This window comes from Drosophila mauritiana, chromosome 3R (genome assembly GCF_004382145.1).
Source record: "Drosophila mauritiana strain mau12 chromosome 3R, ASM438214v1, whole genome shotgun sequence".
Lineage (NCBI taxonomy): Eukaryota > Metazoa > Arthropoda > Insecta > Diptera > Drosophilidae > Drosophila > Drosophila mauritiana.
Genome location: NC_046670.1, coordinates 22,450,658 through 22,466,680, shown reverse-complemented (window position 1 = coordinate 22,466,680; position 16,023 = coordinate 22,450,658). Strand labels below are relative to the sequence as shown.

At 37.7% G+C, this 16,023-nt stretch overlaps 1 protein-coding gene across 6 annotated transcripts in view; it reads right to left on the bottom strand.

Annotated features, from left to right (window-relative positions):
* The window catches only part of LOC117142309 (poly(U)-binding-splicing factor PUF60-B), an 88,321-nt gene extending 79,786 nt beyond the window's left edge, over positions 1 to 8,535 (bottom strand). For 4 of the 6 annotated variants that reach the window (XM_033306202.1, XM_033306205.1, XM_033306206.1 and 1 more), the window contains exons 1-2: positions 8,318 to 8,535; positions 4,924 to 5,402 (exon numbers count right to left, since the gene is read on the bottom strand). In XM_033306202.1, coding sequence (XP_033162093.1) covers positions 4,924 to 5,030 — 107 coding nt within the window. In that variant the 5' untranslated portion in view covers positions 5,031 to 5,402; positions 8,318 to 8,535. Of the gene's footprint in view, positions 1 to 4,923; positions 5,403 to 6,214; positions 6,352 to 8,317 lie in introns of those variants that run through there. The other 2 variants (XM_033306204.1, XM_033306203.1) reach the window with 2 other exon arrangements.
* Between the last annotated feature and the right edge of the window lie 7,488 nt (positions 8,536 to 16,023).

The window sequence follows — 16,023 nt, the reverse complement described above, 5'->3', positions numbered from 1 at the left end:
TGAGAATTTCATGCTCCGAATTTTCTGAAATGTTCCATTTCAAAGGGAAAGGCGCCCTTCGTTTGTGCATAATTTAATCCGGCCCTGCACTTGAGAAAATGCAATTTTCCCCCATTCGTATGGCAAATAACAAACGAACGAGTTTTTCTCCGCATATATGTACATATTTACATGTTTGTACATACATATATTTACCCATATACATCCTGCATTACCACAAATGCATCGCTACTAAAAAAAAAAATCACCCACACGGGTATTTCAATAATTGTAATATTATGCTCTTCTAAAGTTAATCAGTCATGTGAAAAAATTGAGCCTTAAATTGTGACTATTCTGTTTTTGTGAAAATTTCAGTGTTAAAATCATCACTAGAAAACGTAGTGAATGCAACTGCAGGGCAGTACATACATATTTGTACGCATTTGTACATAAGCTGACTGCGTCTTGTACATACAACGAATTTACATATAAGCCTCTTGAAGCTGAATATGTACTTGCATGAAAGAAATTGAGTGAGGACTTGTGCTGCATAAGTCGAGAAATATATGTGCATTTACTGGGAAAAATTCTGAAGAAGTAAACACAAGAAATAAACAAATTGCCAAGCACCTAATGATATCATGCCACATAACGGTTGAGTAAAATCAAAATGTAGTTATACTAGATATGCAAAAGTAAAGATTTATTGGAATGTAAAAATAGTGGATGAAAGTTCACATATAACAGTTGTGTACTGCGTGGTGCGTAATCCGGTCATCAAATCACATGCAACTCATTAGGCATTAAACTGTTGATAACCAAAACAAATAATCTATCAAAATTCAAATTGAAATTGCAAATGTATTCGAATCTCTAATCTTGGGCAAAATATTTACGCGGCATTCGTTTCGAGTGCCTTCAACTTTCAAGTTGTGCGATGATGGCTTTTCAATTAAAGTGCATAAACACACGCAGTCTGAACCCGGGATTATTTCCCATCCTTCGGCGTGCAATTCGTGCAAATAATTGAAACACGCCCACAACGTGGAAAACCGAGATATCAGAGGGGTGCGGAAAATACTCAAAAGTTGCCGACTGCATAGGGGAAAATTCCATGCCGGCAGCTTGACAGTAAAAGCAAACTAGACAACTTTTACAATTTTATCTGCTGCGAGATAGAAAAAAACAATCTAGATAAAATCATGAGTGCATTCATTCATTCAGCACTATTCATTCGCAATTTTAAGTGGAATGCGAGCTGCGAGCAAATGCTTGCCACGTATATCATGTTGCATGCATGCAACTCAATCAAAAACAAATTTATCTAGGAATTTATACATCACTTTACAAATAAGTCAAGTTACATGAAGAACTACCAGCGAAATATTCACCAATATATAATACAATGTTTTCTTAATTGTTGTACATTTTTTCTCTGCAACCTAAATCGAGTTTATATGGCAGTGAAGTCAAGGAACTTTAAGCTGCTTTTTACCCGCACTTTTTTGTGCTGTCTATGTTTTCTTATTTCATTTCGGCTTGTCATGCCCAATCTAAATGAGAGATACATTTTCTGGCTGGTCAATTTGTTGCGGCCATTCAAAAAGCGAACATGTGAGAACAATTGAATCGAGACTTACAGTTATAACTGCCAACGCAGTGCGTGTGGGCAGATAAATTACGATGACCGGATAATGAGTTTGTTGGATACGTTTGTAGATACCCAGAAAAAATAGGAAACTAGCACACAAACTTGGTTTGCAAACCGACAAACTGTGGTGAAATTTATATTAAAATGTATCTGCTCCAGCATAGAGCTTGTTTCGTTTTAGAAGCATAGATTTTAAGAGCATAGATACTTAGATACAAAATCCAAAGTCTGTTTCAACTGCAAAACTGTTCGTAAATATAACAAGAAGATATTTTGCAAGGCCAGTGAAGAGACAAATGATATCCAAAAGAAACCCCGACGAGCAGTCGGATTGGAAAATTCCCGGCCAGAGAAACCCGCCAGATGTAATCAGCTTAAGTAAGTACCCAAAAGGAGAGCGCTTCGGATACGCAGTTAAATAAATCCAAGAAGTGGGTGGCTGGTGCCACTATCGTCAATGGTGGTGCTCCACTCGGTGGCACGGTGGTGCGGTGGTGCTACCTTAATAAGAACAGCCGTTGTAGCTGTCAGTCAAAACGCCCCGGCGCAAATCTCTCGGCGAAGTCTTATGAATATCACTCGGCGGCAGAGTAAAAACTTGGCAAAAGTGCGAGCGTACCAAATAAAACGAAACCAGCGAAGAAAAATGTATTTCAAATGCGCAAAACTAAAATAAATAAAAAAAATAAAAACCAAACAAATATAAGACCATGAGGAAAAGTGTCTTTCAGGCAACATCTTAATAATGCTGGGAAATCGAGGGAAGAAAGCGTGAAAGGGTTGCAGAGAGAGAGAGATAATACTGCTCACATGTCTTCTGCCCCAAAAGATTGGCATTTTTAATTTCTAATTCATGTGGCATTTCATTTTTACACGACGGAAAAAAGTGTGGCATTAAATTGTGATACCTCAAGCTGGGCACTTAACTAATTCTATTGAGTAGGCAGGAAGGTCACTTGCCGACCACGTATGCCAGCTTACTTCGAGATAAAGATACAAATTACAAGGGGGATTTCGAGGGGTTTGCCTCGATTAATATGCAAGCAGTGCAGCGAATAAAGTATATATAATTGCTGTCTGATTCTTATTTACCGGGCTGTCTGGTGCATAAAAAGCGAATGAAATGATCGACCTGGGCTTTGACTAATTACGGCGGAACTTGACAGTGGCTTAACTTCAATGACAGTTGAGAAATATTAAGTATACGTTAAGTTTTAACATTTATCCGTTTTTCAATTGTAGAGCCCACTGTGAGACCCTTAGATGTCTATAATTCACAGCCATTTGCGAAGCAAACTGTGCGTAAGAAGCCGAAAATAATTAAGTTAACAATTTGGCTAATTACGCCTGCACTAAATGCAGTTAAAACAACGCACAATTAAGCCGCCACAACGAGAAGACGAGAGCCAAGAATTTGTGCATTTTTCAATGCCTCATATTACAGTGGGCCCCGAATACGACGAAATCAATTTGCCTGCTCGAGCAAAATGAGCGGAGCATCTCGGATTCTAGTTTTCCCGGGTACGCTGTCATTTGTTTTTCCTGTCAGTGTGTCAAATCGAAAATGTGGCGACGATGTCTGTTTATTTAGCACGTTCTTTTGGCTTCTCGCTTCCCTCAGATTTCATCTGGTGCAAGTTCAGTCAGCCAGCCAAGTTCTTCTTTTATTTTTTTTCTTGCCACATTTTTTTTTTTCATTTTCATCATAGTACAAGTATTTATAAATGGAACTTGCCTTTCTTGTCATTTATTACTGTCACTTTAAATCCAATCAACGCTTTGTCTATGCTCTCTGAACATCGATGAGCGATTTTCGCTGACGTTTTTGTTTTTCTTTCGATTTTTGGCTCTAGTTTCCATTCTCTGTCAAGTGCCATGGGGATAATTTTAAATTTCATAATCTATTTTGGCATTGCTGCCGGTTGAAAATAGGTACACAATTGTTCTTCCAAGTAATTCAATATTGAAAAGTATTGCATAAGCTACAATATCGAAAACACTTAAAGAATGCATGATTTTGCTTGAATAATTTGAATAGTTTCCCCAAGCAAACGAAAAAAAATTGACACACGCCGAGCGAAATAATTATGAGATAATAAATAAAATGCTAATTGAAAAGCAAACACTGAGGAAGCGAAAATTAAAAACTTAAAATTCTTAATTGACTGGCGCCAGACGATCGTTTTTAATATCAAAAGTAAAGCAAGTTCCAGTGACGTTGACGAACTTGAATGTCGGCTTTAATTTTTATGCCAGTAAAGTGCGCTTTTGGCAGCAAGGCTCTTTTTAAAACCGTTTACTCTCACTTTTGTGCCACGAAATGGTTCATTAAAAACGTCACTTAGGGCAAAAACAGGGCATTAATAAAAAACGCCCAAGCCTACAATCATTTATTACCGGGCTCAGGAAAATTACGAAAAAAATACAAATTTACAAAACTTGACAGTGACTCATAATGGAAAAATATCGCGGACATTCGGGAGTGGAATGCAATTCATTAATTTTAATTTATTTGTGAAGGACTTGAAAGTAAGGACAATAAGTTCGCATAATGAGCCATAGGCTTAATAACTGTAACTAAGCTATTTATAATTTTTTCAGGTTTTTTAAAACTGTCCTGAAATAGTAATATGTAACACAGTACAGACGAAAATGTACGATTTTAACAATCCCAACGTAAATATTGCCCTCAATCTCGTATAATAAATGAATGCAATTTACGGACAGCAACTTAGTGAAATTATAGGTTGGAAAATTTACCCGCGTCGCAAACGGAGGCTGAGTGCCTGATGAAAAATTTAAAAACAAGCAAAGAGCAAAACAATTTTCATAAATATGCCACTGAGGCAAAAGTTGGGGAAAAACTGGGCGAAAAAAATAACGGAGAGTAAAAACCTCAAAGCGCATTAACGCCTTTAATGGCCTTGAGACGCGCAGAGTTCTTACTTTTCAGATGCACTTAGAAAAAATTGTAGTAGATTGTATCATTTTCTGGAAACTTACAATCTTTCACCAAAATATTGGAACAATTTAAAATATATCTTAATAATAATCCTAAGGGCTTTAAAAATATAACTGTTTTATATCCGTATTGTGGCGCCTATAAGTATACTACTTTTCAAGCTGACTTTAAGGACACCTGAATACATTTAAGTATGTATACAACCAATTTCGTCTAATCTCATATCTAAGATAAGTGACAAAGTAAATAACGCAGAAGTATTTCTCTTCCCAATTAGTTTTCACTGTAATATCTCAGGCTTTTCCGTCGTGGAAAGTGGAAAACTCACCTTAGATTTGGGACAGCCGCCGCTGCTGCCGCCGCCGCCTGCAGGGGCGGGGGCACGTTGTACGGAAAGGGCAACTTGGCCGCAACCGCCGGATTCTCGAACAGCATTCTCGCACTGTTTTGGGGGTGGTGCTGAGCCTGGTGGTGCTGAATCTGGAGGTGGGTGCTGCTGCCGCCGGGGGGGTTGATGGTGTTGTTGTTGGTGCTTATGTTGAGAGCGGAGTTTCCAAAGCAGTAAATTTTGCTGGTTTTTCGCTTATATCCCAAAGACACACGCTGAGAAAATCACTTTAGGTCGCACCAAATACTTTGTTTATCTCGGTTTTCTTGAGATTTATTTCTTTGCACTTTTCTGTTGACTTTTTGCAACTATTTTGTTAAATATTTCGTATTTTATAACCGCACTGAATTATTTTTGTTTTTCTTAGGTAATAGTCATTTTTTATACCACCAATATTAGATGGCAAGGTTTTAGATTTTCTAGAAAAAAAAATGAAGTATGATTGTTGTTATAACATGTTTTTTTTTTTATATACTAAGGATGTTATTTTATTAGTAAATGTATAAAGTTGAATTTTTTTTGTATGTTTACTGATTCATTAAGCTCGATTTTTGTCCTTAAGTTAAATGTATTTGTGAATGTTTGCGTTTTCAGTGTTTGAATCAATTTTTGAATCGCTTTTCCATTTCCCATAACATTGATTTTCATTATTATTTATTAATTTTTTCTCATTTTTTGCTTTCTGGGTTTTTCTTGGAATTTCTTTGTTTTTAGCTTTACGCTTTTACTTTCGCTGTTTGGCATTCGCTTTTGCTTTCTGCTTCTCGCCCCTTTCAATGCTGAATTCTGAATTCTCTTTTGCCATTGCCGGCTTTTTCGACACATACACACACGCCACTGCACACACACACACTAACACTCAAGCACTCACACACGTGCGTGCCGCTCTCGAAATTGTGATAAAATATTGTTGTTTTTGCCGTTGCGGTTTGATAATATTTCACACACGGCTTTTAATTAAAAACATTTGGGTCTTGGATCGCTTGCATAGTTTTTGTATAGTTCGCTGCCGGTTTTCGTATTAATTTTTCATAAAATAAATCGATTTGCTTGAACAAAAACACATGCACACGCATACAGAAACATAAATTCATGGCATAAAAACAAATTTCTGCGACGTCATTGAATTCGCCGCAAAAGAATATGCGAATATGTGAAAAAGAAATAAAAAAAACCAAAGAAGCGTCCCTCGACAAAAGAAACAAAAATGTCTTCGAGTTGAGTCACTTACACATACACACACACTAGTACGTAATACACACACTCACACCACTGGCTGGTGCAGATAAACGACGCGTGACGAAAATTACACGGGAAATGTTCGCAAAAATCCACGAAATTCGACAATCCGTCCGCTTCGAGCAAGGAATTTTTTTTAACTAACGGTGAAGGAACGGCTGCGAACTGTTTAAGGCGAGCTCAGCGAATTTCGCCGCTGCGCTGAAGCTCAGCCGCTCTCCCTCTCCGCTCACGCTCTCTCTCTCTCTCTCTGGAATTTGAGTCTCTCTTTGCAGGACGTGAATACTGAGCAGAAAAAGGAGCAACAAAAAAAGCTTGGATGCAACATGCGGCTGAGTCAGTTAATGACGTACCAACCTTTTTTCTCCCCCCTTTTGTGTGTCTTTTATCGCGCCTCTCCCTTCGTCAAGCTGGTACTCCCCCCATAATCATTTCCGATATGCAGTTCCATGCAGTTTCCCCAGACAATAGGCCTACAATATAGCCATATAGTCGCATATAGCCAGCAGCCTGAGTCGCCGAACGAGCGTCTTTATAGCCCGCTTTGTTCTCCCCCCAGTTTACAGTGGGCTCTGGAATAGTGGAACAGCATCAAGGATAACTCCACTATCTCTACTTCAAACGTGGGAATTTGAAAGGTGTTCTAAGCAACTTTGCAGATTTTCATAAAATACGTTATAAGAAATAACGTCGAAGTATAATTTAAAATAACAGATTTAAGAGCTTACTTGTAGCATGTATGTAACTAAATTCAGTATTTCCTAGTAATTGTTATTTACAGGCTCTAACTTACTGACATTAAAGTGTAAGGAACAGAAACTATTTTATTTATATTTCGAAAAAAATTCATGACTTATTTGTGAGCTGTCGTTTTAAACAATTTGCACTTTACTTTATTGGGAAAATCCTAAAATATATTTGTGGGTTACAAAATTGGAGCACTGACTGTACTTGACTTTCTGTGTTTATCTTATATTGTTTGCTCAGCTCGTATTTCTTTTAAAGCTCAGCTCGCAGCTGACGCATTTTGTTGATTTTGATTGCTTAAAGCTGAGAAACAAAGAGTAATTGTTTAATTCAGTTGAAGGGAAGGATTGCCAGCTATTTCGCTTTGATTTATGTGAAATTTACAAATCAAATTTATTTCGCTTGCAAAGTGTTCAGTAATCGTATCTGTTGTTTAAGCTTAATTAATTTAATTGTCACATATTCCATGGGATTTTGAACTGCACACAGGCTTTTTATTTCTTTTAAATAACGAAAATTTGTTAAATTTTAATAAAATATTTCATTATCGTTAGTTTCTAGAACTATTTCTGATTTTCTTGAAATGTTATGTCGCCTTTCAGCTCTTATCGTACACAAGTCGTTGAGAAATACACAAAACCAAGACGCAAAATTGTAGTTGTTGATAAAACTGAGCTAGTCACCGACAACAACCACAGTAAACATTAACCACAGCTTGTAGTTTGATAATGGATTTTTTTGCTTTAAAAATTCTGGGTTTTCTCCAGTGCACAAATGTTCACCAATCTCTAATCGAAATTTGATATACATTTATTTCATTTGAATTGAATGTTGTATCAATTTATTAGTAAAGCACTTATTTAATTACACGTGTTTTATTTAGTCAAATTACTGGGCTTTTTATCTTGAGCTGAGAGTTCATTGTTTTATTTTATTTATATACACATATCTTGAACTCGTCTTTTGTATGGTTTATCGGTCTCTTAGTCATAGCGAATTAAATTGCTTTATGTTGGGATTCATTAGTTAAACATATCATTAGTTAATAAACCATGAAAGTTGATATTAGATTTAATGATAAATTTTGTTTATAATCTTAATAGCCATGAAATACATATTTTATTTAGCCGCTCAAGTCATTGATTTGAATAAAGCTCGATGGGTTGTGCATGCATGTGTAGAGAGATTTCGAATCGTATTTTTAATTAATTTGCATGCACTCGCATCCGTTTTATGGATGCGGTTTGTTCATTTAGCTTAACAATTTAACACGTAATTTAATTCAGTCATGCAACATGTCAGAAACAGATTTTCTTATTATTTTCTAGGGGCGACAAATAGGAATTACTTTTAATGCGCGGCAAACAAAATTCGAGCTTTGTTTGTTTGTTTATTTTCCATTAGCCCACTTCGGTTTCGATTTCGATTTTGGGCCCAGTCCAGAATCAAGTTAAGACCTGGCTTTATCTGCATGCACAAACGGAAATCAACGACAAAACGACGACGACACGATGACAACGAATCCACGAATCGCTCCGCTTCGAATCAACTGGCTGTTGTAACGGTCGCAAGCAAACTGAATCCGAAAGATATGCCTGAACCGAACCGAAAGATAGAGATACAAGTACAAGCGGCCCCCGCGGAAAAGTTCTCTCGCCGCCTCTCGCTTTTTATACCTCTCCCTGTCTTCGTCGCTCTACCTCTCTCGGTTGTTTGTCGTTTGCGGCAAGCACAATAAAATAAAACAAGTGGTCGAGTTTTCCAACTTGAAGATACCCGGTTTTTAGATTCAATAAGTTTTAGATACACAAAGCATAACTTCCTAACGATGAATATAATTATAAAAATAATATAAGCTTTAGTAACTTATTTATAAAATATATAAAATAATATATAATTTAAAATAATACTCTACAAATGCAATATACTCTCGGAATTTTTGAAGTACAGGGTAATCCAAAAGGAGAGCGGAATCATTCTCTCTCTTGCGATGCGATGGCAACAACCACCCACAACATAAACGGTTCCCTCGCCCCACCACACCGCCAGCCGAGCAGCAAAAACAAACCTAAATGCTGCTCTCTCTCCCAAAAACTGAGAGAGCGGTGTTGTTTGCGGCGAAGTCGCTCAAAAAACGCCATTTGGGGAGACAGCAACAAATTTTTGGGCTCATACTGTTGTCCCGTTCGCACTCGAGCGCTCTCTTACTTCCGGTCTCGTATGTTGCGACGTAACGTTGTTGCTCTGGCTTTTTGCAGTGGGGAAATGGAAATGAGCATCATTTGGTATTTACTTGGTATTTTTCGGTACTTTCAAAATGTTGCTTAAGTAAGTGCAATAAAAAATTGTATTTAATTAACTTTGAATGAAAACTTATATACAACGCATGTAATATGGTAATTTTAATTTAACACACACTCTATTATTATTTTAGCAATTCTTATATGATTGTTAAACAACGACTTAATCCCAGTTTATACGTTATTTTATAGCATTTTTGTCGCCTGTTGCACCCACAGCAATTACCAAATGCCGGCACGCCCTCGCAAAATTCAAAATTTACACAAATTAATTTTTTGTTTGCAAAATCGCAGACTGGCACTCCCAAATCAGAAGAAAAAAAATCTAAATCAATAACTTCAGCGGCTTATTAGACGGCCTAAAAACATCAAAGGCCTACCCATTCCTAAGCAAGATTTCATGTAATTTGCTCCCCTTTTATTTTCTTTATAATTCACAACAAAACGCGCAACAAGCGCAACGAGTTTTCTGCAATCGAGCAGCTGACGGCGAAAAGAGTTTTTTTCTGTAATATATTTTCCCTTATTTTGTTTGGTCCATTTTTTCATGTTGGTTCCTTTTTTGTCGGGACACAAGAAACTTGTTTGCAGAGCTTCGGGCGATAAAGAAGGAGAAATATATAACAATAGCAACAGCAACAACAGTGACTGAGGCAGACAGGTCAAAGGAGCAGTTTTTGCCCCTGCCACGCCTCCTTTTCGTCTACATCTTAGCCGCCCACCGCCTGCCACGCCCCCGCCGAAGCAGCAATAAATTCTAGCAGAAAGCGTCTTCGATTAGTTCGGAAATGGCGAGAGAAGTGACTGAAACGAATAAAAAGAAAATGTTCTAAGAAAAAGTCGGCGTTCGTCTTCCCAGCCAAAAGATACCTATTATTTCATTATAAATGATTTTAAAAAAAGTTATTGAAATTTAAAATTAAAAACAAATATAAAAACTGAAATATTTTGGATCTCAATACCATACATTTTAGATTATTGACAGTTACCATTCTTTTCACCAGATGTAGATTGCCCAAATACCCTAAGATCCATCCAGGAATACAGGGTATTAACAAGACAAAATCTTTGACCAAGCCATTGATGGCAATATCTAGTCTGCAACTGATGTTCCCGGGGTTTATTACCGCTCAAAGGTAGAAATTTATAGCAAACTGCGCATTCAGCAAATTTGGGTCATAAAAGTAATTAGTGAAATCTGTTCCAGTACAGATTGGTATTGTGGGTGGATTTTAATTACCGGCCAGAAGTTCATGAAAGTGCCAAGAAGTTTCCCAGTCCCCCGCCATTGGCTAATTGATTTAGCTTCCATTTTATTGATCAGCAGAAAGGAGTGAAACCCTTGGCCGGCAGTAAAATCGAACACGTGGGGCCTTCTGGGGTTAAGGGCCAGAGGAGCAGGGTGTTAACCAGCAGCGGGCAACGTCGGTTATTGGCCTAATAATGAAGCAGCCATAAAATTAAACAGCGATTTCAGGGATTTAGGGCTCAATTGAAGAAATATGTGCAGCTTTTATGCAAGATTTATCAGTAATATATTGATGTATATAAGTTTTTAGGTAATTAATTATTTTACAAAAACCTATACTCATTGCTTAGCCATTAAATGTGCCTTTTTTAAATAATAGAATATTCCGTAATTTTATATAGTTATGAACACATTTTCTTCTTAAGTGCTTTGTCATACAAGGATCCCAACAATTTCATTAATGCTTACGCCAGCAAATTTCAGTGAGGACACTTTCTTCCTCATTCCTCGCCGAGATTAATGTCCTCGGTGAGCCCTTAAGTCCGATTTGAGTCGTTAAAACTACTGCCAGATGAAAATTTTATGACTCTGCCGTGGTCTTTGGTCCTATATGGTCCTTGGTGTCCTTGGTGTGCGTGGCATGTAGGCTTGTAGGTCTGCAAATCACAGTGCTGTTTATGCCCGTTGCTTGCGAATTGTGCACATAACAATTAGGCAGCTTAGGCTTCTCATGCTCCTTGCCACCGAGAAACTGAGACCCCGACTGCATGTATCCAATGCCATAAAAATATCAGGAACACATGTTGCCTGCCGCTGATTTTCTGCAGATTTAAGAGGGGGCAGTTGCCACATGATATGGGGGCGGACGGCATTATACGGAGGGGCAGGCGATACGCTGTCGTCTGCCAGGCATGCCACGTCTAGTTAATGAGCACGTTGCAGCCGTGGGAAAGAGGCGTACATGCAGGATTTTTGGAAATGGGTTGTTCGTTAGATGATTTCAGAGTGTTTCCGAAAATTTCTCTTTGCAATCCGATTACATTTGGAATTTTTTCCTCTCGAGAAAGATTAGCGGCATCGTGATCAAAAATTATAAGGAATGCATATACTTGATTTAATATTTCTTTGAATTCTTTCTAAATAAATTTTTAGTTTTTTAACTTTTATATCAAATGTAGAGCACTTAAAATGTCTTTCAAGCCACTTTCCGCCCGAAATGTAGCAGTACAAAAGTATCTTTTTCCCTACAGCCCCAAAGTATGCAACTTTTTTCATTGTCCTTTTATTCCCTGTCGCTTTGAAATTCATTTGCCATATGGGGAAAAGCCATGAAAAAGGAAGAAGTGCGAAAGTAGTTGGGGAACTTTGGCAAAGTGTGGGAGTTGACCTTAACAAGCGTAATATCATCAATCAGTGCACAAATTTGCATTTCATTTTAGCCTATTTCTGGCGGACATGGCTAACATACTTGCTGTCACCCCCTCCGAAGCTATCTATATCTATATCTGTATCTTGTCACCGATGTCCGCCTGGCGGTGACGCCGCATCAACGCGCTTCATCGGCCAGCGGACTGATATGTAAATCTCATAAATCATGCACACCTGTCGTCGATGGCAGCGACAGTTCAGCTCGGTTTTGCTCAGGTCACTCAGGACGACAAGGACATTGTCAGCAGACCAACGAAGGGTGGGCCAATTGTCCACCATGTCCAGTTTTTGCAGTGGTCAAGCCTTTCGAATGAGCAGATGCACCATAATTTAGGTGGTCTTCGTTATAAGAACTTAATCTACCTATATAAGTAGTGATTTAGTCATAAACAAATTGTGCACACATATATTCTACCAGATAGGGATTTAAAAAAACTCTGTTGTTTTTAGAAAATATATTACTTTAACAAAAGTATCGCCATAAGATTTATACAAACTTGAAATCGCGACAAATAGCTACACAGCCCCTAAGCTCCCATTCCCAAATCTTAAGTTGGCCATCGTAAAAGCGATTCTGGTCGGAACTCCCACTAATTGGTCGGCCACAACACCTGCTGCCGGCTGTTTTTAAGGTGGCCTTTTTTTAGCCGGGCTCTGAAGAGATGTTCAACTGGCAGTGGGTAAAAACCACAAATTTACATAAATATGCCACAAATCATAGAGCTGCGCCGTTACAGCAACTTGTGGTCCATGTGACAGTGTCTCTGGTTATTATGAATGCATAAAAAGCGCTCATAAGTTCATTTTTTTCAACCACACTTTCATTGCAATTAAAATACCGAAAATAAAAAGGGAACAGCTTAAAAATATATATACCTAGGCCATAAAAAATACCAAGGAAAATTTATGTGCTGCACATGCCACGCCTGAAACTAAAGGGTTTTCCTTAAATTTTGCATGATTTTTTTTTTGTGTTTTGCGGATTTTTGCGGTGCGAAACGCACGTTGCATAATAATAAAAGTTGGAGTGTGGCACTTTGGGACCTCATGCCACCGCCATCGTGGCAAACTGCTGCAATTGTTTGTCATTAGCAAATGTTGCCTTTTCCGGGGACTTTACGAGCTCATTCCCACACCCAAAATATCCTTGTAGGCCTTGTCCTACAGCAGACAAAATTTGTGACTGCGACAGTTTGTCCGGTTGCCCCATTGTCCTCCCACCATCCATTGAAATTTGATTCTGCCCCGAAACGAAGGTCTCCTCTCATTTTTAACGCATCATTTAGCCATTTTATGTAGGTGCAACATTGCAGCACAAAACACGACAAAACATAACCTCGGGCTGTTGCACGAATGAATGACTAAATGTGGGTGGATCCAAGTGAACAAAGCCGCAAAAAATCGCAAAACTACACGGAACACATGGAATCAGTAGAGCTCAGAAGCTATAAATTGAAATTATGAATATTCATAATATTTGCAAATATATGAAATTATATAAAAAAAAATAATATATTAGTAGTATTACCTTTAGTAATATAAAAGGTAGTTTAATCAAAAAAAAACCCTCTACAAATTTTGTTCACCTTAACTAACTTTCCATGGTCTCCGCTTGATGGAATTTCATTAAAAGTCCGTTTAACTTTTCACTTAAAACAATTTGTGAACAACACACATCAATTTGAGTGAACTCAAATCAGTTTGCCAAATAAAACCCCACCCCCAACACATCCATTTTCACACCCCCTTGGCCCAACCCCTTTAACGCCACCAGTTTTTTATTTGACAAAATAACGAACTCTGTGAATGAGCGTATACAACCACTGTATTTATTTTTTTGTCCTTTGGCGCCAAATTAATTTTAGTCGTCGGCGGGATAAGTACTTATTGCACCAGAGGCGACAAAATAAAAGGTACATGGTATGCAATGTCTATAAAGTAAGGCTCGCTTTTAATTTGTGCATTTTTTACACTTACTAAACTGTTCACATAATGAAATGGTAAATTACGGAAAGTTATGGACTCATTTTGGAGCTCCAATACGCGATGCGAATGGCGATGGAACTTGACTTTATGAGCACATAAAGTTCGCCTGTTGCCACATGAGACTTCGGTCTCATCTCATTAGGAAAACTTTTCCGAGGACCCAGTGAAACGTAAATAGATTTCAACTCAAATTGCATAGGCCTCAGTACAGCTGAGCATTATGGGATGGCATGGACTTTAATAAGAGAACAAAGGAAAACTGCCCTTGACTAGCAAATACTCTTTTATTAGTGGAATATAACCATATAGCTAAAAAATATATAAAATATTTGGGAAAGTTGGGAGATATATATATATATTTTGTTGTATAATATATCCCACTAAATAGCCTTTATTAAATGGAAAAAATAGCGAAAAATGCGAGGCAAGTATTTTTGGCAGCGATTATTTGTCGCTTGCTTATCAACGCACTTCCGCATCATTAAATAATTTTATCATTTGCATTATTTTCACTTTCCTAAGCACAGCAGATAATGTTGGCCATAATGATGAAGCTGCTGGGTGGTAGAAGGTTACAAAGTTCACTGGGAAAGTTGTGAGGGTTGGTTGTTCCCAGGCTGAATTAACTAATTTGTAATTTATGCGACACTTCTTGCGGTTAAGTTGATGAGCCATCTTTTTTTAATTAACTCAAGCAAAATGCTAAAAAATTTTGAGTTTGTCCAATTTGAAAACTTTTTGTTTTCGGTAGAAAAGAACTTGAGACATAACATTTAAATGTAGGCTTACATTTTAGTGCAGTTCTCAAGTCTTTTAAGATCCGAATCGGCGGCATATATCTTCCACAAAAGGACAGCAACTGAGTTGAGTTCACTTCAGCTACATTACAAACCCATTAAAGTTGCCCAGGGAACACGAAAAAAGTTTCTTATTATTATGGAAATGCAAATGCCAAAAGACATGAGAAGAGCATGGGACAAGCGATAATGAGGACAAACAGCAGTGGCAGCAGCAACAACTGCCACTTGCAGCTACAATGATAATGTTGCTGGCTGTTGATGACAACAACATCTAGCAACGCCAACAACAGCCAGCAACAAACGCCAAAGCAACTGCACTGAGAGAAAAACTCTTGACTTTCTTTGACTATAAAACACGAACAGAAAGTAGTAGTTTTGCTCCCAAAATACAATTATTACAATTATTATTATTATTATTTTTTTTACATTTTTACAAATACATAAGAGATAAATTATACTGATTTTTTCTTAGTGTAGCTGCAACCTCTACTAACAAACAGCGGAAATCAGCCAAAGAATGCGCGCCCCAGTGGAGCATTCCCCTGCCCCTTTTTTTCGTTTTTTCCCCAGCCCTTTGCACATTTTGAGTCCCTGGAAAAAAAGGAACAAAATCTAAACGGTGTCCTCCGTCTGCCAAACCCTCTTCTTTTTTTTTGCCAGCAAGGATATGCCTGCCGCTGCTCATTTTCGCTACTAAATAAGACAGGCCGCTGCGTCCTCGAACAATATTTTGACATTTTTTGCGATTTTTGCTTCACAATTTTTTGGCATTTTCGTGACACAACGCGAGGTCTTATTGAAACAAGGAACAAGGCGAACTCCTTAAACAAACTTATTATTTTAATGCATGCTGCAGATTAAAGAGCAGACCTAAGTACATGCCCTCGTACCTAAATATTATTATGTATTATTAAAAAAATTCATTACATAAATTAAATAAATAATATAAAAAGTTTGTTCGAAAGATTAATCCTTCCAGACAGCTGCTCACCTATAAAAGTAGAAAACAATCTGCAAAATGGCTTTTCGGTGCGGTTATATTTTTTGTGAAACCACTGAATGCTCGATTTAGCCGTGGAGAAGCGAAGGAAATCGCAGTCAAGTGAAAATGTCAGCCACTCAAAATGTGAGCGCCATTTCGCATATATAATAAATCAACGTAAACCGAAAAAAACACGAAATGAAGAAAGAAATGGAAGAGTGAAATAAGCTGAGCGGAGTTTATTTTAGGTTTAACGATTTGGAAATAACGCCACAAAACAGGACGACAAATTATTTGGGCATCATCTGC